Here is a 27,393-nt window from a genome sequence, read left to right as displayed (position 1 = left end):
CCCCAAGACCCCCCCAAGGCCCCTTCAGGAGTCCCCCCAAGACCCCCTCAAGAGCCCCCCAAGAGTCCCCCCTAAGGTCCCCTCAAGACCCCCCCCAAGGCCCCTTCAGGAGTTCCCTCAAGACCCCCTCAAGAGTCCCCCCCAAGAGTCCCCCCAAGACCCCTTCAAGAGCCCCCCAAGAGTCCCCCCAAGACCCCCTCAAGAGTCCCCCCCAAGAGTCCCCCCAACACCCCTTCAAGAGCCCCCCCAAGACCCCCTCAAGAGTCCCCCCAAGAGTCCCCCCCAAGACCCCTTCAAGAGCCCCCCAAGACCCCCCCAGGAGTCCCCCCAAGACCCCCCTCAATAGTCCCTCCCAAGATCCCCAAGACCCCCCCAGACCCCCTCAAGAGTCCCCCAGGAGTCCCCCCTAAGGTCCCCTCAAGAGCCCCCCCAAGACCCCCTCAAGACCCCCCCAAGGCCCCTTCAGGAGTTCCCTCAAGACCCGCTCAAGAGTCCCCCCAAAGACCCCCCCAAGAGCCCCCCCAAGAGCCCTTCAAGAACCCCCCCAAGGCCCCTTCAGGAGTTCCCTCAAGACCCCCTCAAGAGTGCCCCCAAAGACCCCCCCCAAGAGTCCCCCCAAGACCCCCTCAAGGCCCCCCCCAAGACCCCTTCAAGATATCCCCCAAGACCCCCCCCACCCCCTCAAGACCCCCCCAAGACCCCCTCAAGACCCCCCCCAAGACCCCCTCAAGACCCCCTCCCAAGCCCCCCCCCTCCAAGCCCCCTCCCAACCCCACCAGCCCCCCCCCCAAGGGACCACCCAAAGCCACTCCCCCCCCCCCCCAAGAACCCCCTCCGAGGACCCTCCCCCCCCCCCAAGGACCCCTCCCTACCCCCCCCCTCCCATCGAGCTCCTCCCGTGGGGCTGGGGGGGGTGTGTGTGTGTCAGTTTGAGGAGGGGGGGGTCTCCCTTGGGGGGTGGGGGTGGGGGTGGGCGGGGTCTCTGAGCGGCTCCTCCCCCCTGCAGTGTGGTCAACTACGAGGGCGGGGCCGTGTGCGGCCACGCCCGCTCCCTGTGGCGCCTGGAGCCCCTGCGCATCAGGTGAGACCCCCGGGGGTGGGGGGTACCCGGGGGTGGGGGGCACCCGGGGGGGGGGGGGGGGAGGGGCACCCAGGGGGCACAATACCCCCTCCTGAGGGCCCCAGCGGCCTCCAGGTCCTTGTGTCCCCCCATGACCCCTCCCTGGTGTCCCCATCACCCTCTCCCTGGTGTCCCCATCACCCTCTCCCTGGTGTCCCCCCATGACCCCCTCCTTGGTGTCCCCCCATGACCCCCTCCCTGGTGTCCCCCCATGACCCTCTCCCTGCTGTCCCCCCATGACCCCTCCCTGGTGTCCCCCCATCACCCTCTCCCTGGTGTCCCCATGACCCCCTCCCTGGTGTCCCCCCATGACCCCTCCCTGGTGTCCCCATGAACCCCTCCCTGTTGTCCCCCCATGACTCCCTCCCTGGTATCCCCCCATGACCCCCTCCCTGGTGTCCCCCCATGACCCTCTCCCTGCTGTCCCCCCATGACCCCTCCCTGGTGTCCCCCCATGACCCCTCCCTGGTGTCCCCATGACCCCCTCCCTGGTGTCCCCCCATGACCCCTCCCTGGTGTCCCCATGAACCCCTCCCTGTTGTCCCCCCATGACTCCCTCCCTGGTATCCCCCCATGACTCCCTCCCTGGTGTCCCCCCATGACCCCCTCCCTGGTGTCCCCCCATCACCCCCTCCCTGGTGCCCCCCATGAACCCCTCCCTGGTGTCCCCCTATGACCCCTCCCTGCTGTCCCCCCATGACCCCTCCCTGGTGCCCCCCCATCACCCCCTCCCTGTTGTCCCCCCATGACCCCCTCCCTGGTGTCCCCCCATGACTCCCTCCCTGGTATCCCCATGACCCCCTCCCTGGTGTCCCCCCATCACCCTCTCCCTGGTGTCCCCCCATGACCCCTCCCTGGTATCCCCCCATGACCCCTCCCTGGTGTCCCCCCATCACCCCCTCCCTGGTGTCCCCCCATGAACTCCTCCCTGGTATCCCCATCACCCCTCCCTGGTGTCCCCCCCATGACCCCTGCCTGGTGTCCCCCCATGACTCCCTCCCTGCTGTCCCCCCATGACCCCTCCCTGGTATCCCCATGACCCCTCCCTGGTGTCCCCCCATGACCCCTCCCTGGTGTCCCCCCATGACTCCCTCCCTGCTGTCCCCCCATGACCCCTCCCTGGTGTCCCCCCATCACCCCCTCCCTGCTGTCCCCCCATGAACCCCTCCCTGGTGTCCCCCCATGACTCCCTCCCTGGTGTCCCCCCATGACCCCTCCCTGGTATCCCCATGACCCCCTCCCTGGTGTCCCCCCATGACCCCTCCCTGGTGTCCCCCCATGAACCCCCCCCTGGTGTCCCCCCATCACCCCCTCACAGGTGTCCCCCCATGACCCCTCCCTGGTATCCCCATGAACCCCTCCCTGGTGTCCCCCCATGACCCCTCCCTGGTGTCCCCCCATCACCCTCTCCCTGGTGTCCCCCCATCACCCTCTCCCTGCTGTCCCCCCATGACCCCCTCCCTGGTATCCCCCCATGACTCCCTCCCTGGTGTCCCCCCATGACCCCCTCCTTGGTGTCCCCCCATGACTCCCTCCCTGGTGTCCCCCCATGACCCCTCCCTGGTGTCCCCCCATGAACCCCTCCCTGGTGTCCCCCCATCACCCCCTCCCTGGTGTCCCCCCATGACCCTCTCCCTGGTGTCCCCCCATGACCCCTCCCTGGTGTCCCCCCATGAACCCCTCCCTGGTGTCCCCCCATCACCCCCTCCCTGGTGTCCCCCCATGACCCCCTCCCTGGTGTCCCCCCATGACCCCCTCCCTGCTGTCCCCCCATGACCCCTCCCTGGTGTCCCCCCCATGACCCCTCCCTGGTGTCCCCCCATCACCCTCTCCCTGGTGTCCCCCCATGACCCCTCCCTGGTATCCCCATGACCCTCTCCCTGGTGTCCCCCCATGACCCCTCCCTGGTATCCCCATGACCCTCTCCCTGGTGTCCCCCCATGACCCCCTCCCTGGTGTCCCCCCCATGACCCCTCCTTGGTGTCCCCCCATGACCCCCTCCCTGGTGTCCCCATCACCCCCTCCTGGTGTCCCCCCATCACCCCCTCCCTGGTGTCCCCCCATGACCCCTCCCTGGTGTCCCCCCATGAACCCCTCCCTGGTGTCCCCCCATGACCCCTCCCTGGTGTCCCCATGACCCCTCCCTGGTGTCCCCCCATGAACCCCTCCCTGGTGTCCCCCCATGACCCCTCCCTGGTATCCCCATGAACCCCTCCCTGCTGTCCCCCCATGACCCCTCCCTGGTATCCCCATGACCCCTCCCTGGTGTCCCCACATGACCCCTCCCTGGTGCCCCCCCATGAACCCTCCCTGGTGCCCCCCCATGAACCCCTCCCTGGTGTCCCCCCATGACTCCCTCCCTGTGTCCCCCCATGACCCTCTCCCTGGTGTCCCCATGAACCCCTCCCTGGTATCCCCATGACCCCTCCCTGGTGTCCCCCCATGACTCCCTCCCTGGTGTCCCCATGAACCCCTCCCTGGTGTCCCCCCATGACTCCCTCCCTGCTGTCCCCCCATAACCTCCTCCCTGGTGTCCCCCCATCACCCTCTCCCTGGTATCCCCCCATGACCCCCTCCCTGGTGTCCCCCCATGACCCCCTCCCTGCTGTCCCCCATGAACCCCTCCCTGGTGTCCCCCCATCACCCCCTCCCTGGTGTCCCCCCATGACCCCTCCCTGGTGTCCCCATGACCCCTCCCTGCTGTCCCCCCATGACCCCTCCCTGGTGTCCCCCCATGACCCCCTCCCTGGTGTCCCCCCATGAACCCCTCCCTGGTGTCCCCCCATCACCCCCTCCCTGGTGTCCCCCCATGACCCCTCCCTGGTTTCCCCCCATGAACCCCTCCCTGGTGTCCCCCCATCACCCTCTCCCTGGTATCCCCCCATGACCCCTCCCTGGTGTCCCCCCCATGACCCCTCCCTGGTTTCCCCCCCATGAACCCCTCCCTGGTGTCCCCCCATCACCCTCTCCCTGGTATCCCCCCATGAACCCCTCCCTGGTGTCCCCCCCATGACCCCCTCCCTGCTGTCCCCCCATGACTCCCTCCCTGGTGTCCCCCCATCACCCTCTCCCTGCTGTCCCCATGACCCCCTCCCTGGTGTCCCCCCATGACCCCCTCCTTGGTGTCCCCCCATCACCCCCTCCCTGGTGTCCCCATGACCCCTCCCTGGTGTCCCCCCATGACCCTCTCCCTGGTGTCCCCCCATGAACCCCTCCCTGGTATCCCCCATGACCTCTCCCTGGTGTCCCCCCATGAACCCCTCCCTGGTATCCCCATGAACCCCTCCCTGCTGTCCCCCCATGACCCCTCCCTGCTGTCCCCCCGACCCTCTCCCTGGTGTCCCCCCATGACCCCTCCCTGGTGTCCCCCCATGACTCCCTCCCTGGTGTCCCCCCATCACCCTCTCCCTGGTGTCCCCCCATGACCCCTCCCTGGTGTCCCCCCCATCACCCCCTCCCTGGTGTCCCCCCATGACCCCTCCCTGCTGTCCCCCCATGAACCCCTCCCTGGTGTCCCCCCATGACCCCTCCCTGGTATCCCCCCATGAACCCCTCCCTGGTATCCCCATGACCCCTCCCTGGTGTCCCCCCATGACTCCCTCCCTGGTGTCCCCCCATGACCCCTCCCTGGTATCCCTATGACCCCTCCCTGGTATCCCCCCATGACCCCTCCCTGGTATCCCCATGACCCCTCCCTGGTATCCCCCCATGAACCCCTCCCTGGTGTCCCCCCATGACCCTCTCCCTGGTGTCCCCCCATGACCCCCTCCCTGGTGTCCCCATGACCCCTCCCTGGTGTCCCCCCATCACCCTCTCCCTGCTGTCCCCCCCATCACCCTCTCCCTGGTGTCCCCATGACCCCCTCCCTGGTGTCCCCCCATGACTCCCTCCCTGGTGTCCCCCCATGGCCCCCTCCCTGGTATCCCCATGACCCCTCCCTGGTGTCCCCCCATGACCCCTCCCTGGTGTCCCCCCATGACTCCCTCCCTGGTGTCCCCCCATGAACCCCTCCCTGGTGTCCCCCCATGACCCCTCCCTGGTGTCCCCCCATGACCCCTCCCTGGTGTCCCCCCATCACCCCCTCCCTGCTGTCCCCCATGAACCCCTCCTTGGTATCCCCCCATGAACCCCTCCCTGGTGTCCCCCCATGACCCCTCCCTGGTGTCCCCCCATGAACCCCTCCCTGGTATCCCCATGACCCCCTCCCTGGTGTCCCCATGACCCCTCCCTGGTGTCCCCCCATGACTCCCTCCCTGGTGTCCCCCCATGAACCTCTCCCTGGTGTCCCCCCATGAACCTCTCCCTGGTGTCCCCCCATCACCACCTCCCTGGTGTCCCCCCATGACTCCCTCCCTGGTGTCCCCATGACCCCCTCCCTGCTGTCCCCCCATGAACCCCTCCCTGGTGTCCCCCCATGACCCCCTCCCTGGTGTCCCCCCATCACCGTCTCCCTGGTGTCCCCCATGACTCCCTCCCTGGTGTCCCCCCATGAACCCCTCCCTGGTGTCCCCCCATGAACCCCTCCCTGGTATCCCCATGACTCCCTCCCTGGTGTCCCCCCATGACCCCTCCCTGGTGTCCCCCCATCACCCCCTCCCTGGTATCCCCATGAACCCCTCCCTGCTGTCCCCCCATGACCCCTCCCTGCTGTCCCCCCGACCCTCTCCCTGGTGTCCCCCCATCACCCCCTCCCTGGTGTCCCCCCATGAACCCCTCCCTGGTATCCCCCCATGACCCCCTCCTTGGTGTCCCCCCCATGACCCCTCCCTGGTATCCCCATGACCCCCTCCCTGGTGTCCCCCCATGAACCCCTCCCTGGTGTCCCCCCATGACTCCCTCCCTGGTGTCCCCCCATGAACCCCTCCATGGTATCCCCATGACTCCCTCCCTGGTGTCCCCCTATGACCCCTCCCTGGTGTCCCCCCATGAACCCCTCCCTGCTGTCCCCCCATGACCCCTCCCTGGTGTCCCCCCATGACCCCCTCCCTGGTGTCCCCCCATGACCCCTCCCTGCTGTCCCCCCATGACCCCCTCCCTGGTGTCCCCCCATGACCCTCTCCCTGGTATCCCCATGACCCCCTCCCTGGTGTCCCCCCATGAACCCCTCCCTGGTGTCCCCCCATCACCCTCTCCCTGGTATCCCCATGAACCCCTCCCTGCTGTCCCCCCATGACCCCCTCCCTGGTGTCCCCCCATGACCCCTCCCTGGTGTCCCCCCATGACCCTCTCCCTGGTGTCCCCCCATGACCCCTCCCTGGTGTCCCCCCCACGAACCCCTCCCTGGTGTCCCCCCATGACCCCTCCCTGGTGTCCCCCCATCACCCTCTCCCTGGTGTCCCCCCATGAACCCCTCCCTGGTGTCCCCCCATCACCCTCTCCCTGGTGTCCCCATGACCCCCTCCTGGTGCTCCCTCCCCCTCCCCACCCCAGGTCCCCCCCACTCCTCCAACCCCCTCCCCCCCTACCCCTCCAACCCCCTCCCCCTCTGCACCCCAGGTCCCCCCCTACCCCTCCAACCCCCTCTCTACTCCAGGTCCCCCCCTACCCCTCCTACCCCCTCCCCTTCTGCACCCCAGGTCCCCCCCATCCCTCCAACCCCCTTCCCCTCTCCACCCCAGGTCTTCCCTACCCCTCCCACCCCCTACCCCTCCAACCCCCTTCCCCTCCCCACCCCAGGTCCCCCCTACCCCTCCAACCCCCTTCCCCTTCCCACCCCAGGTCCCTCCCTACCCCTCCAACCCCCTTCCCCTCCCCACCCCAGGTCTTCCCTACCCCTCCAACCCCCTTCCTCTCCCCACCCCAGGTCCCCCCCTACCCCTCCAACCCCCTCCCCCTCCCCACCCCAGGTCCCCCCCTACCCCTCCAACCCCCTCCCCCTCCCCACCCCAGGTCTCCCCCTCCCCCTCCAACCCCCTCCCCTTCCCCACCCCAGGTCTTCCCTACCCCTCCAACCCCCTTCCCCTCTCCACCCCAGGTCCCCCCCCACCCCTCCAACCCCCTCCCCCTCCCCACCCCAGGTCCCCCCTACCCCTCCAACCCCCTCCCCCTCTCCACCCCAGGTCCCCCCCACCCCTCCAACCCCCTCCCCCTCCCCTCCAACCCCCTCCCCCTCCCCACCCCAGGTCTCCCCCTCCCCCTCCAACCCCCTTCCCCTCTCCACCCCAGGTCCCACCCATCCCTCCAACCCCCTTCCCCTCTCCACCCCAGGTCTTCCCTACCCCTCCCACCCCCTACCCCTCCAACCCTCTCCCCCTCCGCACCCCAGGTCCTCCCCTACCTCTCCAACCCCCTCCCCTTCTGCACCCCAGGTCCCCCCCACCCCTCCAACCCCCTTCCCCTCTCCACCCCAGGTCCCCCCCTACCCCTCCAACCCCCTTCCCCTCCCCACCCCAGGTCCCCCCTACCCCTCTAGCCCCCTCCCCACCCCCGGTTGTGTGTGTCCCCCCTGCCCCCGGTGACGGCTGTGGCCCTGCCCGGCAGCTGGAGCGGAAGCCACCTCAAGTGGGGGCAACCCTTCCGGCTGCGCCACGTCACCACCGGCCGCTACCTGGCGCTCACCGACGACTCCGGCCTGGCCGTGGTGGAGGCGGCCCAGGCCCACACCAAGGCTGCGGCCTTCTGCTTCCGGGCCACCAAGGTGGGCACAGCGCGCCCTGGCCTTGGCTTGAGGCGTGGGTGGGATCCGGGCGTGGGCAAGGGCGTGGGTATGGGCGTGGCTGTGGGTACGGGTGTGGGCTTGGACATGGACTTGGGGGTGGGTGTGGTCTTGGGCGTGGTCGTGGGCAAGGGCATAGGCGTCCGCTTGGGTATGGGCGTGGTCTTGGGTGTGGGCGTGGTCTTGGGTGTGGGCAAGGGCATAGGCGTCCTCTTGGGTGTGGGCGTGGTCTTGGGCGTGGTTTTGGGCGTGGGCGTGGTCTTGGGCGTGGGCAAGGGCATAGGCGTCCTCTTGGGTGTGGGCGTGGTCTTGGGTGTGGGCGTGGTCTTGGGCGTGGGCAAGGGCATAGGCATCCTCTTGGGTGTGGGCGTGGTCTTGGGTGTGGGCAAGGGCATAGGTGTCCTCTTGGGTGTAGGCGTGGTCTTGGGTGTGGGCGTGGTCTTGGGTGTGGGCGTGGTCTTGGGTGTGGGCAAGGGCATAGGCGTCCTCTTGGGTGTGGGCGTGGTCTTGGGCGTGGTTTTGGGCGTGGGCGTGGTCTTGGGCGTGGACAAGGGCATAGGTGTCCTCTTGGGTATGGGCGTGGTCTTGGGCGTGGGCAAGGGCATAGGTGTCCTCTTGGGTGTGGGCGTGGTCTTGGGCATGGGCTTGGGCAAGGGCATAGGTGTCCTCTTGGGTGTGGGCGTGGTCTTGGGCATGGGCTTGGGCAAGGGCATAGGTGTCCTCTTGGGTGTGGGCGTGGTCTTGGGTGTGGGCAAGGGCATAGGTGTCCTCTTGGGTGTAGGCGTGGTCTTGGGTGTGGGCGTGGTCTTGGGCGTGGGCAAGGGCATAGGTGTCCTCTTGGGTATGGGTGTGGTCTTGGGTGTGGGCAAGGGCATAGGTGTCCTCTTGGGTATGGGTGTGGTCTTGGGTGTGGGCAAAGGCATAGGCGTCCTCTTGGGTGTGGGCGTGGTCTTGGGCGTGGGCGTGGTTTTGGGTGTGGGCAAGGGCATAGGCGTCCTCTTGGGTATGGGCGTGGTCTTGGGTGTGGGCAAGGGCATAGGTGTCCTCTTGGGTGTGGGCGTGGTCTTGGGTGTGGGCAAGGGCATAGGTGTCCTCTTGGGTATGGGCGTGGTCTTGGGTATGGGCGTGGTCTTGGGTATGGGCGTGGTCTTGGGTGTCCTCTTGGGTGTGGGCGTGGTCTTGGGCGTGGGCAAGGGCATGGGCAAGGGCGTGGTCCTGGTTCCATCATGATCCTGGTCCTGATCCCATCGTGGTCCTGGTCCTGGTTCTATTGTGGTCTTGGGCCTGGTTTCATGATGGGCCTGGTCCAGTTGTGGTCCTGGTCCCATCATGGTCCTGGTCCCATTGTAGTCCTGGTTCCACCATGGTCCTGGTTCTGGTCCTGGTCCCATTGTGGTCCTGGTCCCATCATGGTCCTGGTCCTATTGTAGTCCTGGTTCCACCATGGTCCTGGTTCTGGTCCTGGTCCCATTGTGGGGCCTGGTCCTGGACCTGGTTCTGTTGTGGTCCTGGTTCCTTCATGGGCCTGGGCCTGGTCCCATTGTGGTCCTGGTTCCATCATGGTTCTGGTCCCATCATGGTCCTGGTCCAATCATGGCCCTGTTGTAGTCCTGGTCCTGGTCCCATCATGGTCCTATTGTAGTCCTGGTCCCATCGAGGTCCTGGTCCTGGTTTCATTGTAGTCTTGGTCCCATCATGGTCCTGGGTCCATCGTGGTCATGGTTCTGGTCCTGGTCCCATCGTGGTCATGGTCCTGGTCCCATCGTGGTCCTGGTCCTATTGTGGTCCTGGTCCTGGTTCCATCATGGTCATGGACTTGGTCCTGGTTCCATTGTGGTCCTGGTCCCATCGTGGTCCTGGTCCTGGTCCCGTTGTGGTCTTGGTCCTGGTTTCATCCTGGTCCTGGTCCCATCGTGGTCCTGGTCCCGGTCCCATTGTGGTCCTGATTCTGGTTTCATCCTGGTCATGGTCCTGGTCCCATCGTGGTCCCGTCCTGGTCCTGGTTCCATCCTGGTTCCATCCTGGTCCTGTTCCCATCGTGGTCCTTGCCCTGGTCCTGGTTCCATCATGGTCCTGGTCCTATTGTGGTCCTGATCTTGGTTCCATCCTGGTCCCATCCTGGTCATGGTCCTGGTCCCATCATGGTCCTGGTCTTAGTTCCATTGTGGTCCTGGTCCCATCCTGATCCTGGTCCCATCATGGTCCTGGTCCTGGTTCCATCATGGTCCTGGTCCTATTGTGGTCCTGATCTTGGTTCCATCCTGGTCCCATCCTGGTCATGGTCCTGGTCCCATCATGGTCCTGGTCCTGGTCCTATTGTGGTCTTGGTCCTGGTCCCATCCTGGTCCCATCCTGGTCCTGGTCCCATCATGGTCCTGGTCCTGGTTCCATCATGGTCCTGGTCCTATTGTGGTCCTGATCTTGGTTCCATCCTGGTCCCATCCTGGTCATGGTCCTGGTCCCATCCTGGTCCTGGTTCCATCCTGGTCCTGGTCCTATTGTGGTCTTGGTCCTGGTCCCATCCTGGTCCCATCCTGGTCCTGGTTCCATCATGGTCATGGTCCCATCATGGTCTTGGTTCTGGTCCTGGTTCCATTGTGGTCTTGGTCCTGGTCCCACCCTGGTCCTGATCCCAATCCTGCTCCCCCCCCCCCCCAGGACCCTTCTCCCCTATCCTGGTCCCCGGCGCTGCCCCTGAGCGCCCCCTGCCTGTCTTCCCCCCCCCCCCGCAGGAGAAGCTGGAGGTGGTGGCCAAGAGGGACGTGGAGGGGATGGGGACCCCCGAGATCAAGTATGGGGAATCCCTCTGCTTCCTGCAGCACTCAGCCAGCGGCCTCTGGGTCACCTACGCCGCCGCCGACACCAAGGCCATGCGCCTCGGCCTGCTCAAGAGGAAGGTCAGGAGCCCAGCAGGGGGAGCCTGGGAGGTCGTTTAGGGGCATTAGAGGTGGCCTGGGGGAGGTTGGAAGGGGTCTGGGGGGCATTAGAAGTGGCCTGGAGGAGGTTGGAAGGGGTCTGGGGGAGGTTGGAAGTCGTTTAGGGGCAGTAGAAGTGGTCTGGAGGAGGTTGGAAGGGGTCTAGGGGGCATTAGAGGTGGTCTGGAAGAGGTTGGAAGGGGTGTGGGGGGCATTAGAGGTGGTCTGGAGGAGGTTGGAAGGGGTGTGGGGGGCATTAGAGGTGGTCTGGAGGAGGTTGGAAGGGGTCTGGAGGAGGTTGGAAGTCGTTTAGGGGCATTAGAGGTGGCCTGGGGGAGGTTGGAAGTTGTTTAGGGGCATTAGAGGTGGTCTGGAGGAGGTTGGAAGGGGTCTAGGGGGTATTAGAAGTGGTCTGGGGGAGGTTGGAAGGGGTCTAGGGGGCATTAGAGGTGGCCTGGGGGTGGTTGGAAGGGGTCTGGGGGGCATTAGAGGTGGTCTGGGGGTGGTTGGAAGGGGTCTGGGGGGCATTAGAGGTGGTCTGGAGGAGGTTGGAAGGGGTCTAGGGGGCATTAGAGGTGGCCTGGGGGTGGTTGGAAGGGGTCTGGGGGGCATTAGAGGTGGTCTGGAGGAGGTTGGAAGTCGTTTAGGGGCATTAGAGGTGGTCTGGGGGAGGTTGGAAGGGGTCTAGGGGGCATTAGAGGTGGCCTGGGGGTGGTTGGAAGGGGTCTGGGGGGCATTAGAGGTGGTCTGGAGGAGGTTGGAAGGGGTCTAGGGGGCATTAGAGGTGGTCTGAGGGAGGTTGGAAGGGGTCTGGGGGTCATTAGAGGTGGCCTGGGGGAGGGTGGAAGTCATTTAGGGGCATTAGAAGTGGTCTGGAGGAGGTTGGAAGGGGTCTGGGGGGCATTAGAGGTGGCCTGGGGGAGGTTGGAAGGGGTCTAGGGGGCATTAGAGGTGGCCTGGGGGTGGTTGGAAGGGGTTGGGGGTCATTAGAGGTGGCCTGGAGGAGGGTGGAAGTCGTTTAGGGGCATTAGAGGGGGTCTGGGGGAGGTTGGAAGTCGTTTAGGGGCATTAGAGGTGGTCTGGGGGAGGTTGGAAGGGGTCTAGGGGGCATTAGAGGTGGCCTGGGGGAGGTTGGAAGGGGTCTGGGGGGCATTAGAGGTGGTCTGGAGGAGGTTGGAAGGGGTCTGGGGGAGGTTGGAAGGGGTCTGGGGGAGGTTGGAAGTTGTTTAGGGGCATTAGAGGTGGCCTGAGGGAGGTTGGAAGGGGTCTGGGGGGCATTAGAGGTGGCCTGGGGGAGGTTGGAAGGGGTCTAGGGGGCATTAGAGGTGGTCTGGAGGAGGTTGGAAGGGGTCTGGGGGGCATTAGAGGTGGTCTGGAGGAGGTTGGAAGGGGTCTGGGGGGCATTAGAGGTGGCCTGGGGGTGGTTGGAAGTCGTTTAGGGGCATTAGAAGTGGTCTGGAGGAGGTTGGAAGGGGTCTGGGGGCATTAGAGGTGGTCTGGAGGAGGTTGGAAGGGGTCTGGGGGGCATTAGAGGTGGTCTGGAGGAGGTTGGAAGGGGTCTGGGGGGCATTAGAGGTGGTCTGGAGGAGGTTGGAAGGGGTCTGGGGGGTATTAGAGGTGACCTGGAGGAGGTTGGAAGGGGTCTGGGGGGCATTAGAGGTGGCCTGGAGGAGGTTGGAAGGGGTCTAGGGGGCATTAGAGGTGGCCTGGAGGAGGTTGGAAGGGGTCTAGGGGCATTAGAGGTGGTCTGGAGGAGGTTGGAAGTTGTTTAGGGGCATTAGAGGTGGTCTGGAGGAGGGTGGAAGGGGTCTAGGGGGCATTAGAGGTGGCCTGGGGGAAGCTGGAAGGGGTCTGGGGGGCATTAGAGGTGGTCTGGACGAGGTTGGAAGGGGTCTGGGGGCATTAGAGGTGGTCTGGAGGAGGTTGGAAGGGGTCTGGGGGGCATTAGAGGTGGTCTGGAGGAGGTTGGAAGGGGTCTGGGGGGCATTAGAGGTGGTCTGGAGGAGGTTGGAAGGGGTCTGGGGGGTATTAGAGGTGACCTGGAGGAGGTTGGAAGGGGTCTGGGGGGCATTAGAGGTGGCCTGGAGGAGGTTGGAAGGGGTCTAGGGGGCATTAGAGGTGGCCTGGAGGAGGTTGGAAGGGGTCTAGGGGGCATTAGAGGTGGTCTGGAGGAGGTTGGAAGTTGTTTAGGGGCATTAGAGGTGGTCTGGAGGAGGGTGGAAGGGGTCTAGGGGGCATTAGAGGTGGCCTGGGGGAAGCTGGAAGGGGTCTGGGGGGCATTAGAGGTGGTCTGGACGAGGTTGGAAGGGGTCTGGGGGGCATTAGAGGTGGCCTGGGGGAGGGTGGAAGTCGTTTAGGGGCATTAGAAGTGGTCTGGAGGAGGTTGGAAGGGGTCTAGGGGGCGTTAGAGGTGGTCTGGAGGAGGTTGGAAGTCGTTTAGGGGCATTAGAGGTGGTCTGGAGGAGGTTGGAAGGGGTCTGGGGGGCATTAGAAGTGGCCTGGAGGAGGTTGGAATGGGTCTGGGGGGCATTAGAGGTGGCCTGGGGGAGGTTGGAAGGGGTCTGGGGGGCATTAGAGGTGGCCTGGGGGAGGTTGGAAGGGGTCTAGGGGGCATTAGAGGTGGTCTGGAGGAGGTTGGAAGGGGTCTGGGGGGCATTAGAGGTGGCCTGAGGGAGGTTGGAAGGGGTCTGGGAGGCATTAGAGGTGGTCTGGAGGAGGTTGGAAGGGGTCTGGGGGGCATTAGAGGTGGCCTGGGGGTGGTTGGAAGTCGTTTAGGGGCATTAGAAGTGGTCTGGAGGAGGTTGGAAGGGGTCTGGGGGGCATTAGAGGTGGCCTGGAGGAGGCTGGAAGGGGTCTAGGGGGCATTAGAGGTGGTCTGGGGGAGGTTGGAAGTCGTTTAGGGTCATTAGAAGTGGTCTGGAGGAGGTTGGAAGGGGTCTAGGGGGCATTAGAGGTGGTCTGGAGGAGGTTGGAAGTCGTTTAGGGGCATTAGAGGTGGCCTGGAGGAGGTTGGAAGGGGTCTAGGGGGCATTAGAGGTGGCCTGGAGGAGGTTGGAAGGGGTCTGGGGGTCATTAGAGGTGGCCTGGGGGAGGTTGGAAGGGGTCTGGGGGGCATTAGAGGTGGTCTGGAGGAGGTTGGAAGTCGTTTAGGGGCATTAGAAGTGGTCTGGAGGAGGTTGGAAGGGGTCTGGGGGTCATTAGAGGTGGCCTGGGGGAGGTTGGAAGGGGTCTGGGGGTCATTAGAGGTGGCCTGGGGGAGGTTGGAAGGGGTCTGGGGGTCATTAGAGGTGGCCTGGGGGAGGTTGGAAGGGGTCTAGGGGGCATTAGAGGTGGCCTGGGGGAGGTTGGAAGGGGTCTGGGGGGCATTAGAGGTGGTCTGGAGGAGGTTGGAAGTCGTTTAGGGGCATTAGAAGTGGTCTGGGGGTGGCTGGAAGTCGTTTAGGGGCATTAGAAGTGGTCTGGAGGAGGTTGGAAGGGGTCTGGGGGGCATTAGAAGTGGCCTGGAGGAGGTTGGAAGGGGTCTGGGGGGCATTAGAGGTGGTCTGGAGGAGGGTGGAAGTCGTTTAGGGGCATTAGAAGTGGTCTGGAGGAGGTTGGAAGGGGTCTGGGGGAGGTTGGAAGTTGTTTAGGGGCATTAGAGGTGGCCTGGGGGAGATTGGAAGGGGTCTGGGGGGCATTAGAGGTGGTCTGGAGGAGGCTGGAAGGGGTCTGGGGGGCATTAGAAGTGGCCTGGGGGAGGTTGGGAGGGGTCTGGGGGTGGGTGGAAGGGATCTGGAGGTGGTTGGAAGTCATTTAGGGGCATTAACATCACCTGGGGGCAGTTAGAAGTCACCTGGGAGTGATTGGAAGTGGGCTGCAGGTGGTCAGAATTCAGTTAGGGGCATTTGAGGTGGTCTGGGGGAGGCTGGAAGGGGTCTGGGGGAGGTTGGAAGGGGTTTGGGAGTGGCTAGAAGTCGTTTAGGTGCATTAGAAGTCACCTGGGGGTGGTTGGAAGTGGTCTGCAGGTGGTCAGAAGTCCTTTAGGGGCATTCGAGGTGGTCTGGGGGAGCTTGGAACTCGTTCAGGGGCATTAGAAGGGGTCTGGGGGAGGTTGGAAGGGGTCTGGGGGAGGCTGGAAGTTGTTTAGGGTCATTAGAGGTGGTCTGGGGGAGGTTGGAAGGGGTCTGGGGGAGGCTGGAAGTTGTTTAGGGGCATTAGAAGGGGTCTGGGGGAGGTTGGAAGGGGTCTGGAGGTGATTGGAGGTCGTTTAGGGGCATTGGAAGGGGTCTGGGGGTGGTTGGGAGGGGTCTGGGGGAGGTTGGAAGTCCTTTAGGTGCATTAGAAGGGGTGTGGGGGAGGTTGGAAGGGGTCTGGGGGTGGTTGGAAGTCATTTAGGGTCATTAGAGGTGGTCTGGAGGAGGTTGGAAGGGGTCTGGGGGAGGTTGGAAGTTGTTTAGGGGCATTAGAGGTGGCCTGGGGGAGGTTGGAAGGGGTCTGGGGGGCATTAGAGGTGGCCTGGGGGAGGTTGGAAGGGGTCTGGGGGGCATTAGAGGTGGCCTGGAGGAGGCTGGAAGTCGTTTAGGGGCATTAGAAGGGGTCTGGAGGAGGTTGGAAGGGGTCTGGGGGAGGTTGGAAGGGGTCTAGGGGTCATTAGAAGTGGCCTGGGGGAGGTTGGGAGGGGTCTGGGGGTGGTTGGGAGGGGTCTGGGGGTGGTTGGAAGTCATTTAGGGGCATTAACATCACCTGGGGGGTAGTTAGAAGTCGCCTGGGGGTGGTAGGAAGCGGTCTGCAGGTGGTCAGAAGTAGTTTAGCGGCATTCGAGGTGGTCTGGGGGAGCTTGGAAGGGGTCTGGAGGGGGTTGGAAGTTGTTTAGGGTCATTAGAAGTGGTCTGGGGGTGGTTGGAAGGGGTTTAGGGGCATTGGAAGGGGTCTGGGGGTGGTTGGAAGGGGTTTGGAGGTGGCTGGAAGTCGTTTAGGGGCATTAGAGGTGGTCTGGGGGAGGTTGGAAGGGGTCTGGGGGTGATTGGAGGTCGTTTAGGGGCATTGGAAGGGGTCTGGGGGTGGTTGGAGGTCGTTTAGGGGCATTAGAAGTGGTCTGGGGGAGGTTGGAAGGGGTCTGGGGGTGATTGGAAGTCCTTTAGGTGCATTAGAAGGGGTGTGGGGGAGGTTGGAAGGGGTCTGGGGGTGATTGGAGGTCGTTTAGGGGCATTAGAAGGGGTCTGGGGGTGGTTGGAAGTCCTTTAGGTGCATTAGAAGGGGGTGTGGGGGAGGTTGGAAGGGGTCTGGGGATGATTGGAGGTCGTTTAGGGGCATTGGAAGGGGTCTGGGGGTGGTTGGAGGTCGTTTAGGGGCATTGGAAGGGGTCTGGGGGTGGTTGGAGGTCGTTTAGGGGCATTGGAAGGGGTCTGGGGGAGGTTGGAAGGGGTCTGGGGGTGGTTGGAGGTCATTTAGGGGCATTAGAAGGGGTCTGGAAGGGGTTGGAAGGGTTTTGGAGGTGGCTAGAAGTCGTTTAGGGTCATTGAAAGGGGTCTGGGGGTGTCTGGAAGGGGTCTGGGGGAGGTTGGAAGGGGTCTGGGAGTGGCTAGAAGTCATTTAGGGTGATTAGAAGTCACCTGGGGGTGGTTGGAAGTGGTCTGTAGGAGGTCAGAAGTAGTTTAGGGGCATTCGAGGTGGTCTGGGGGAGGTTGGAAGTGGTTTAGGGGCATTGGAAGGGGTCTGGGGGTGGTTGGAAGGGGTTTGGAGGTGATTGGAGGTCGTTTAGGGGCATTGGAAGTGGTCTGGGGGAGGTTGGAAGGGGTCTGGGGGTGATTGGAGGTCGTTTAGGGGCATTAGAAGGGGTCTGGGGGAGGTTGGAAGTCATTTAGGGGCATTAACGTCACCTGGGGGTAGTTAGAAGTCGCTTGGGGGTGGTTGGAAGTGGTCTGCAGGTGGTCAGAAGTCGTTTAGGGGCATTGGAGGTGGTCTGGGGGAGCTTGGAAGGGGTCTGGAGGTGGCTAGAAGTGGTTTAGGGTCAGTGAAAGGGGTCTGGGGATGGTTGGAAGTCCTTTAGGTGCATTAGAAGCAGTCTGGGGGAGGTTGGAAGGGGTCTGGGGGTGATTGGAGGTCGTTTAGGGGCATTGGAAGGGGTCTGGGGGTGGTTGGAAGGGGTTTGGAGGTGGCTGGAAGTCGTTTAGGGGCATTAGAAGTGGTCTGGGGGTGGTTGGGAGGGGTCTGGGGGTGGTTGGAGGTCGTTTAGGGGCATTGGAAGGGGTCTGGGGGTGGTTGGAGGTCGTTTAGGGGCATTAGAAGGGGTGTGGGGGAGGTTGGAAGGGGTCTGGGGGTGATTGGAGGTCGTTTAGGGGCATTAGAGGGGGTCTGGGGGTGGTTGGAAGTCACTTAGGGTCTTTAGGGGTCTCCAGGAGGTCTCTGGGGGTCTCCAGGGCATTTCAGGTGGGTTCTGAAGCACCTTGGGAGGGTTTTTTTTTGGGGGGAGGGGGCGTCTCTGGTGGTGGTGGGGGGTCAGTGGTTGCTACTGGGAGGCTCCCAGCGGCCCCTGTGCCCCCCCCCCCCAGGCCATGCTGCACCAGGAGGGGCACATGGACGATGCTCTGTCCCTGAGCCGCTCGCAGCGGCAGGAGGCGCAGGCGGCTCGCATGGTCTACAGCACCGCTGGGCTCTACGGGCACTTCATCCGGTGAGGGCGGCCCCCGATTGGGGCGGGGGGCTTCGCCACGGGGCTGGGGGAGGGGGGGGGGGGGCGGCAAACCGGAGCTGGCTGGGGCCGGGAGGCAGTTAGAGTGCAGCCGGTGGGGGGAAAAGGGGGCTGGGGGAGGTGAAACGTGGGGCTGGGGGCTCCGAAGTGGGGCTGGGAGGTTGCAAACTGGGGCTGGAAGGTTGAGAATTGGGGCTGGGAGCTTCGAATTGGGGCTGGGAGGTTCCGAACTGGGGCTGGAAGGATGAAAACTGGGGCTGGGGGCTTCGAATTAGGGCTGGGAGGTTCCAAACTGGGGCTGGAAGGTTGCAAATTGGGGCTGGGGGCTTCGAACTGGGGCTGGAAAGTTGCAAATTGGGGCTGGGGGCTTCGAATTGGGGCTGGGAGGTTCCAAACTGGGGCTGGAAGGTTGCAAATTGGGGCTGGGGGCTTCGAACTGGGGCTGGAAGGTGGCAAATTGGGGCTGGGGGCTTCCAAATCGGGGCTGGAAGGTTGCAAATTGGGGCTGGGGGCTTTCAAATCGGGGCTGGAAGGTTGGAAATTGGGGCTGGGGGCTTCCAAATCGGGGCTGGAAGGTTGCAAATTGGGGCTGGGGGCTTCGAATTAGGGCTGGAAGGTTGCAAATTGGGGCTGGGGGCTTCGAACTGGGGCTGGAAGGTGGCAAATTGGGGCTGGGGGCTTCCAAATCGGGGCTGGAAAGTTGCAAATTGGGGCTGGGGGCTTCGAATTGGGGCTGGGAGGTTGCAAACTGGGGCTGGAAAGTTGCAAATTGGGGCTGGGGGCTTCCAAATCGGGGCTGGAAAGTTGCAAATTGGGGCTGGGGGCTTCGAATTGGGGCTGGGAAGTTCCAAACTGGGGCTGGAAAGTTGCAAATTGGGGCTGGGGGCTTCCAAATCGGGGCTGGAAGGTTGGAAATTGGGGCTGGGGGCTTCGAATTAGGGCTGGAAGGTTGCAAATTGGGGCTGGGGGCTCCGAATTGGGGCTGGGAGGTTCCAAACTGGGGCTGGAAGGTTGCAAATTGGGGCTGGGGGCTTCGAATTAGGGCTGGAAAGTTGCAAATTGGGGCTGGGGGCTTCGAATTGGGGCTGGGAGGTTCCAAACTGGGGCTGGAAAGTTGCAAATTGAGGCTGGGGGCTTCCAAATCGGGGCTGGAAGGTTGCAAATTGGGGCTGGGGGCTTCGAATTGGGGCTGGGAGGTTCCAAACTGGGGCTGGAAGGTTGCAAATTGGGGCTGGGGGCTTCCAAATCGGGGCTGGAAGGTTGCAAATAGGGGCTGGGGGCTTCGAATTGGGGCTGGAAGGTTGCAAATTGGGGCTGGGGGCTTTCAAATCGGGGCTGGAAGGTTGGAAATTGGGGCTGGGGGCTTCCAAATCGGGGCTGGAAGGTTGCAAATTGGGGCTGGGGGCTTCGAATTAGGGCTGGAAGGTTGCAATTTGGGGCTGGGGGCTTCGAACTGGGGCTGGAAGGTGGCAAATTGGGGCTGGGGGCTTCCAAATCGGGGCTGGAAAGTTGCAAATTGGGGCTGGGGGCTTCGAATTAGGGCTGGGAGGTTCCAAACTGGGGCTGGAAAGTTGCAAATTGGGGCTGGGGGCTTCCAAATCGGGGCTGGAAAGTTGCAAATTGGGGCTGGGGGCTTCGAATTAGGGCTGGGAGGTTCCAAACTGGGGCTGGAAAGTTGCAAATTGGGGCTGGGGGCTTCGAACTGGGGCTGGAAGGTTGCAAATTGGGGCTGGGGGCTTCCAAATCGGGGCTGGAAGGTCGCGAATTGGGGCTGGGGGCTTCGAATTGGGGCTGGGAAGTTCCAAACTGGGGCTGGAAAGTTGCAAATTGGGGCTGGGGGCTTCCAAATCGGGGCTGGAAAGTTGCAAATTGGGGCTGGGAAGTTCCAAACTGGGGCTGGAAAGTTGCAAATTGGGGCTGGGGGCTTCCAAATCGGGGCTGGAAGGTTGGAAATTGGGGCTGGGGGCTTCGAATTAGGGCTGGAAGGTTGCAAATTGGGGCTGGGGGCTCCGAATTGGGGCTGGGAGGTTCCAAACTGGGGCTGGAAGGTTGCAAATTGGGGCTGGGGGCTTCCAAATCGGGGCTTTAAAGTTGCAAATTGGGGCTGGGGGCTTCGAATTAGGGCTGGAAAGTTGCAAATTGGGGCTGGGGGCTTCGAATTGGGGCTGGGAGGTTGCAAACTGGGGCTGGAAAGTTGCAAATTGGGGCTGGGGGCTTCGAACTGGGGCTGGAAGGTTGCAAATTGGGGCTGGGGGCTTCCAAATCGGGGCTGGAAGGTCGCGAATTGGGGCTGGGGGCTTCGAATTGGGGCTGGGAAGTTCCAAACTGGGGCTGGAAAGTTGCAAATTGGGGCTGGGGGCTTCCAAATCGGGGCTGGAAGGTTGGAAATTGGGGCTGGGGGCTTCGAATTAGGGCTGGAAGGTTGCAAATTGGGGCTGGGGGCTCCGAATTGGGGCTGGGAGGTTCCAAACTGGGGCTGGAAGGTTGCAAATTGGGGCTGGGGGCTTCGAATTAGGGCTGGAAAGTTGCAAATTGGGGCTGGGGGCTTCGAATTGGGGCTGGGAGGTTCCAAACTGGGGCTGGAAAGTTGCAAATTGAGGCTGGGGGCTTCCAAATCGGGGCTGGAAGGTTGCAAATTGGGGCTGGGGGCTTCGAATTGGGGCTGGGAGGTTCCAAACTGGGGCTGGAAGGTTGCAAATTGGGGCTGGGGGCTTCCAAATCGGGGCTGGAAGGTTGCAAATAGGGGCTGGGGGCTTCGAATTGGGGCTGGAAGGTTGCAAATTGGGGCTGGGGGCTTTCAAATCGGGGCTGGAAGGTTGGAAATTGGGGCTGGGGGCTTCCAAATCGGGGCTGGAAGGTTGCAAATTGGGGCTGGGGGCTTCGAATTAGGGCTGGAAGGTTGCAAATTGGGGCTGGGGGCTTCGAACTGGGGCTGGAAGGTGGCAAATTGGGGCTGGGGGCTTCCAAATCGGGGCTGGAAAGTTGCAAATTGGGGCTGGGGGCTTCGAATTAGGGCTGGGAGGTTCCAAACTGGGGCTGGAAAGTTGCAAATTGGGGCTGGGGGCTTCCAAATCGGGGCTGGAAAGTTGCAAATTGGGGCTGGGGGCTTCGAATTAGGGCTGGGAGGTTCCAAACTGGGGCTGGAAAGTTGCAAATTGGGGCTGGGGGCTTCGAATTGGGGCTGGGAGGTTGCAAACTGGGGCTGGAAAGTTGCAAATTGGGGCTGGGGGCTTCGAACTGGGGCTGGAAGGTTGCAAATTGGGGCTGGGGGCTTCCAAATCGGGGCTGGAAGGTCGCGAATTGGGGCTGGGGGCTTCGAATTGGGGCTGGGAAGTTCCAAACTGGGGCTGGAAAGTTGCAAATTGGGGCTGGGGGCTTCCAAATCGGGGCTGGAAGGTTGCAAATTGGGGCTGGGGGCTTCGAATTGGGGCTGGGAAGTTCCAAACTGGGGCTGGAAAGTTGCAAATTGGGGCTGGGGGCTTCCAAATCGGGGCTGGAAAGTTGCAAATTGGGGCTGGGAAGTTCCAAACTGGGGCTGGAAAGTTGCAAATTGGGGCTGGGGGCTTCCAAATCGGGGCTGGAAGGTTGGAAATTGGGGCTGGGGGCTTCGAATTAGGGCTGGAAGGTTGCAAATTGGGGCTGGGGGCTCCGAATTGGGGCTGGGAGGTTCCAAACTGGGGCTGGAAGGTTGCAAATTGGGGCTGGGGGCTTCCAAATCGGGGCTTTAAAGTTGCAAATTGGGGCTGGGGGCTTCGAATTAGGGCTGGAAAGTTGCAAATTGGGGCTGGGGGCTTCGAATTGGGGCTGGGAGGTTGCAAACTGGGGCTGGAAAGTTGCAAATTGGGGCTGGGGGCTTCGAACTGGGGCTGGAAGGTTGCAAATTGGGGCTGGGGGCTTCCAAATCGGGGCTGGAAGGTCGCGAATTGGGGCTGGGGGCTTCGAATTGGGGCTGGGAAGTTCCAAACTGGGGCTGGAAAGTTGCAAATTGGGGCTGGGGGCTTCCAAATCGGGGCTGGAAGGTTGGAAATTGGGGCTGGGGGCTTCGAATTAGGGCTGGAAGGTTGCAAATTGGGGCTGGGGGCTCCGAATTGGGGCTGGGAGGTTCCAAACTGGGGCTGGAAGGTTGCAAATTGGGGCTGGGGGCTTCCAAATCGGGGCTTTAAAGTTGCAAATTGGGGCTGGGGGCTTCGAATTAGGGCTGGAAAGTTGCAAATTGGGGCTGGGGGCTTCGAATTGGGGCTGGAAGGTTCCGAACTGGGGCTGGAAAGTTGCAAATTGGGGCTGGGGGCTTCGAATTGGGGCTGGGAGGTTCCAAACTGGGGCTGGAAGGTTGCAAATTGGGGCTGGGGGCTTCCAAATCGGGGCTGGAAGGTTGCAAATAGGGGCTGGGGGCTTCGAATTGGGGCTGGAAGGTAGCAAATTGGGGCTGGGGGCTTCGAATTAGGGCTGGAAGGTTGGAAATTGGGGCTGGGGGCTTCCAAATCGGGGCTGGAAAGTTGCAAATTGGGGCTGGGGGCTTCGAATTGGGGCTGGGAGGTTCCAAACTGGGGCTGGAAAGTTGCAAATTGGGGCTGGGGGCTTCCAAATCGGGGCTGGAAGGTTGCAAATTGGGGCTGGGGGCTTCGAATTGGGGCTGGGAGGTTCCAAACTGGGGCTGGAAGGTTGCAAATTGGGGCTGGGGGCTTCCAAATCGGGGCTGGAAAGTTCCAAATTGGGGCTGGGGGCTTCCAAATTGGGGCTGGAAAGTTGCGAATTGCGGCTGGGGTCTTCGAATTGGGGCTGGGAGGTTGCAAACTGGGGCTGGGGGCTTCGAACTGGGGCTGGAAGGTTGCAAATTGGGGCTGGGGGCTTCGAATTGGGACTGGAAAGTTGCAAATTGGGGCTGGGGGCTTCGAACTGGGGCTGGAAGGTTGCAAATTGGGGCTGGGGGCTTCCAAATCGGGGCTGGAAGGTTGCAAATTGGGGCTGGGGGCTTCGAATTAGGGCTGGGAGGTTCCAAACTGGGGCTGGAAAGTTGCAAATTGGGGCTGGGGGCTTCCAAATCGGGGCTGGAAAGTTGCAAATTGGGGCTGGGGGCTTCAAACTGGGGCTGGAAGGTTCTAAACTGGGGCTGGGGGGAGGTCTGAAATGGGGCTGGGGGCTTCAAACAGGTTGTGAAGGTTTAAATTGGATCGGGGGGGGTGTCGTGGGGATGCAATTGGGTCTGGGGGCTTCACGGTGGGGCTGGAGGCTTCCAAAGGGGGTTTGGACTGTTCCAAACTGGACTTGTTTGGGGGGGGGGTGGGGTGTTTAAACTGGGTCTAGGGGCTCCCAACTGGGTCTGGGGGCTTCCAACTGGCTTGGGGAGCTCCCATAGGGTCTGTAGGCTCCTCAAAGGGCTCCGATTTGGGTCTGGGGTCTCCTTGGAACCCCCTTTTAAACCGGTTCAAACCGGGAGCGCTGCCTTTGTATCCGACCCTCTCCTCCCTCCTCTCCTCCCGCAGCTGCTTGGACTCGCTCAGTGGGCGGGGCCGCGCCGGCCAGGGGGCGGGACAAGGGGCGGGGCCTAACCAGGCTCCGCCCCTACCGCTGGCCGCCGTTATCCTGAGCCTCCAGGACCTCATCGACTACTGCCAGCCGCCGCCAGCATCCCTGCAGCACGACCAGCGCCAGGGCTGGCTCCGGGCGCTCCGAGCCAGGCAAAACCTCTTCCAGCAGGAGGTTGGGACCCCCACCCCGCCCCCCTCGTGTCAATTTGAGACCCCTCCTCCTCTAAGACCCCCTAAAAGCACCCCAAAACCTCCCCCCCCCCAAACCCTCCCTTTCTGGCGCCCTCCAAAGCGGTTAGAATGGTCTTAAAAGAAGAGGCTGGGACCAACCCCCCTCCCCACCCCAGTCTCAATTTGAGACCCTCCCCACGTTTTTGGGCCCCCCTCAGACCCCTCCTGTCAATTTGAGACCCCTCCTCCCATTCTGAGACCCCCTAAAAGCACCCCAAAGCCTCCGCCCCCCCCAAACCCTCTCATTCTAACCACTTTGGGGGGTGCTAGATAGGTCTTAAAAGAAGAGGCTAGGACCACCCCCTCCCCACCCCAGTCTCAATTTGAGACCCTCCCCATATTTTTGGGACCCCCTCAGACCCCTCCTGTGATTTTGAGACCCCTCCTCCCATTCTGAGACCCCCTAAAAGCACCCCAAAACCTCCGCCCCCCCCAAACCCTCTCATTCTAACCACTTTGGGGGGTGCTAGATAGGTCTTAAAAGAAGAGGCTAGGACCACCCCCTCCCCACCCCAGTCTCAATTTGAGACCCTCCCCACATTTTTGGGACCCCCTCAGACCTCTCCTGTCAATTTGAGACCCCTCCTCCCATTCTGAGACCCCCTAAAAGCACCCCAAAGCCTCCGCCCCCCCCAACCCCTCTCATTCTAACCACTTTGGGGGGCGTCAGCTAGGTCTTAAAAGACGAAGCGGGGACCACCCCCCCTCCCCACCCCAGTCTCAATTTGAGACCCTCCCCATGTTTTTGGGACCCCCTCAGACCCCTCCTGTCAATTTGAGACCCCTCCTCCCATTCTGAGACCCCCTAAAAGCACCCCAAAACCTTCCCCCCCCCCCCAAATCTCCCATTTAAACACATCGTAAACTGGGTCTGGAAGGGGGAAAAGTGGGGCTGGATCTGGCTCTGTGGGGCAGGGGTGGATCTATGGGGCTGATTCTGGACCTATGGGGCAGAGGTGGATCTGTGGGGCTGGTTCTGAGTCCGAGCTGGCTCTCCAGAGCCATTGGTTGGGCTGAGGAGGATCTGTGGTGGCTCCTTGGGGCTGGTCCTGGATCTATGGGGCAGAGGAGGCTCTGTGGGCCTGGTCCTGGATCTATGGCGCAGAGGAGGCTCTGTGGGGCTGGTCCTGGATCTGTGGGGCAGAGTTGGCTCTGTGGGGCTGGTTCTGGGTCCGAGTTGCCTCTCCAGAGCCATTGGTTGGGCTGAAGAGGAACTATGACGCCTCTGTGGGGCTGGCTCTGGATCTTTGGGGCTGGCTGTGGCTCTATGGGGCTGGCTCTGCCTATGTGGGGCAGAGTAGATTCTGTGGGGCTGGTCCTGGATCTATGGGGCAGAGGTGGATCTGTGGGGCTGGTTCTGAGTCCGAGCTGCCTCTCCAGAGCCATTGGTTGGGCTGAGGAGGATCTGTGGTGGCTCGGTGGGGCTGACTCTGCCTCTGTGGGGCAGAGGTGGTTCTGTGGGGCTGGCTGTGACTCTGTGGGGCAGAGTAGATTCTGTGGGGCTGGTCCTGGATCTGTGGGGCAGAGTTGGCTCTGTGGGGCTGGTTCTGGGTCCGAGTTGCCTCTCCAGAGCCATTGGTTGGGCTGAAGAGGAACTATGGCGCCTCTGTGGGGCTGGCTCTGGATCTTTGGGGCTGGCTGTGGCTCTATGGGGCTGGCTCTGCCTATGTGGGGCAGAGTAGATTCTGTGGGGCTGGTCCTGGATCTGTAGGGCAGAGTTGGCTCTGTGGGGCTGGTTCTGGGTCCGAGTTGCCTCTCCAGAGCCATTGGTTGGGCTGAGGAGGGTCTGTGGTGGCTCTGTGGGGCTGACTCTGCCTCTGTGGGGCAGAGGTGGTTCTGTGGGGCTGGCTGTGACTCTGTGGGGCAGAGTAGATTCTGTGGGGCTGGTCCTGGATCTGTGGGGCAGAGTTGGCTCTGTGGGGCTGGTTCTGACTCTGGGTTGGCTCTCCAGAGCCATTGGCTGGGCTGAGGAGGATCTGTGGTGGCTCTGTGGGGCTGACTCTGCCTCTGTGGGGCAGAGGTGGTTCTGTGGGGCTGGCTGTGACTCTGTGGGGCAGAGTAGGTTCTGTGTGGCTGGTCCTGGATCTATGGGGCAGAGTTGGCTCTGTGGGGCTGGTTCTGGGTCTGAGTTGCCTCTCCAGAGCCATTGGTTGGGCTGAAGAGGAACTGTGGTGCCTCTGTGGGGCTGGCTCTGGATCTTTGGGGCTGGCTGTGGCTCTATGGGGCTGGCTGTGACTCTGTGGGGCAGAGTAGGTTCTGTGGGGCTGGTCCTGGATCTATGGGGCAGAGTTGGCTCTGTGGGGCTGGTTCTGGGTCCGAGTTGGCTCTCCAGAGCCATTGGTTGGGCTGAGGAGGATCTGTGGTGGTTCTGTGGGGCTGACTCTGCCTCTGTGGGGCAGAGGTGGTTCTGTGGGGCTGGCTGTGACTCTGTGGGGCAGAGTAGGTTCTGTGGGGCTGGTCCTGGATCTGTGGGGCAGAGTTGGCTCTGTGGGGCTGGTTCTGGGTCCGAGTTGCCACTCCGGAGCCATCAGTTGGCCTCGGGAGGTTCCGTGGCGGCTCCCTGGGGCTGGCTGTGGCTCCGTGGGGCAGAGGGGGGACTCTGTGGGGCCACTTGTGGGTCTGGGGGTGTCCCTCCAGGGCATGGTGACGCTGGTGCTGAACTGCATCGACCGCCTGAATCGCTACAGCACCGCTGCTCACTTCGCCGAGAGCGCCGGGGAGGAGGCTGCGGCCTCCTGGAAGACCATCGTCAACCTCCTCTATGAGCTGCTGGGTGAGGCTGGGGGGGGGGGCAGGTGGGGCTGGGGGGCAGCTGTGGGGCCATGAGGAGGGGTTTGTGGTCGTGGAGTAGGGTAGGGAGCCGTGGGGTTGGGTTGGAGGCCATGGGGTTGGGTTGGAGGCCATGGGGTTGGGGGCCAAGGGGTGGGGTTGGGGGCCATGGGGTTGGGTTGGAGGCCATGGGGTTGGGTTGGAGGCCATGGGGTTGGGGGCCAAGGGGTGGGGTTGGGGGCCAAGGGGCTGGGTTGGAGGCAGCTGTGGGGCAGCTATGGGTTGGAGACCAAAGGGTTAGGTTGGAGGCAGCTATGGGTTGGAGACCAAAGGGTTGGAGGCCATGGAGTTGGGTTGGGGGCAGCTATGGGGCAGCTGTGGGTTGGAGGCCAAAGGGTTGGGTTGGGGGCAGCTGTGGGGCAGCTGTGGGGCAGCTATGGGTTGGAGACCAAAGGGTTGGAGGCCATGGAGTTGGGTTGGAGGCAGCTGTGGGGCAGCTATGGGTTGGAGGCCAAAGGGTTGGGTAGGAGGCAGCTATGGGGCAGCTGTGGGGCAGCTATGGGTTGGAGACCACAGGGTTGGGTTGGAGACCAAAGGGTTGGGTTGGAGGCAGCTGTGGGGCAGCTATGGGTTGGAGGCCAAAGGGTTGGGTTGGAGGCAGCTGTGGGGCAGCTATGGGTTGGAGACCAAAGGGTTGGGTTGGAGGCAGCTGTGGGGCAGCTGTGGGGCAGCTATGGGTTGGAGACCAAGGGGTTGGGTTGGAGGCAGCTATGGGGCAGCTGTGGGGCAGCTATGGGTTGGAGACCACAGGGTTGGGTTGGAGACCAAAGGGTTGGGTTGCAGGCAGCTATGGGGCAGCTGTGGGGCAGCTATGGGTTGGAGACCACAGGGTTGGGTTGGAGACCAAAGGGTTGGGTTGCAGGCAGCTATGGGGCAGCTGTGGGTTGGGGACCAAAGGGTTGGGTTGGAGGCAGCCATGGGGCAGCTGTGGGGCAGCTATGGGTTGGAGACCAAAGGGTTGGGTTGGAGGCAGCTGTGGGGCAGCTATGGGTTGGAGACCAAAGGGTTGGGTTGGAGGCAGCTGTGGGGCAGCTGTGGGTTGGAGGCCAAAGGGTTGGGTAGGAGGCAGCTGTGGGGCAGCTATGGGTTGGAGACCAAGGGGTTGGGTTGGAGGCAGCTATGGGGCGGCTGTGGGGCAGCTATGGGTTGGAGACCAAAGGGTTGGGTTGGAGGCAGCTGTGGGGCAGCTATGGGTTGGAGGCCAAGGGGTTGGGTTGGAGGCAGCTGTGGGGCAGCTGTGGGTTGGAGGCCAAAGGGTTGGGTTGGAGGCAGCTATGGGGCAGCTGTGGGGCAGCTATGGGTTGGAGGCCAAAGGGTTGGGTTGGAGGCAGCTGTGGGGCAGCTGTGGGGCAGCTATGGGTTGGAGACCACAGGGTTGGGCTGGAGGCAGCTGTGGGGTAGCTGTGGGTTGGAGACCACAGGGTTGGGTTGGAGGCAGCTATGGG

The 27,393-nt window shown here is 62.9% G+C and overlaps 1 protein-coding gene across 1 annotated transcript in view; it reads left to right on the top strand.

Annotated features, from left to right (window-relative positions):
* Nucleotides 1–987: 987 nt before the first annotated feature.
* LOC137461356 (ryanodine receptor 1-like) overlaps nt 988–27,393 on the top strand; it is a gene marked incomplete at both ends in the record, with an annotated part of 38,908 nt that continues 12,502 nt past the window's right edge. The window contains 6 exons of the mRNA XM_068171116.1: nt 988–1,081; nt 7,601–7,757; nt 10,508–10,672; nt 17,221–17,342; nt 22,844–23,060; nt 25,757–25,892. Of these exons, the coding sequence (XP_068027217.1) occupies nt 988–1,081; nt 7,601–7,757; nt 10,508–10,672; nt 17,221–17,342; nt 22,844–23,060; nt 25,757–25,892 (891 nt within the window). The remainder of the gene's footprint in view (nt 1,082–7,600; nt 7,758–10,507; nt 10,673–17,220; nt 17,343–22,843; nt 23,061–25,756; nt 25,893–27,393) is intronic.

Source organism: Melanerpes formicivorus, unplaced genomic scaffold, assembly GCF_026170545.1.
Source record: "Melanerpes formicivorus ecotype bairdi unplaced genomic scaffold, bMelFor1.0.p_v2 SCAF_1886, whole genome shotgun sequence".
Classification (NCBI taxonomy): domain Eukaryota; kingdom Metazoa; phylum Chordata; class Aves; order Piciformes; family Picidae; genus Melanerpes; species Melanerpes formicivorus.
This window is presented reverse-complemented; position numbering and strand designations above follow the sequence as displayed.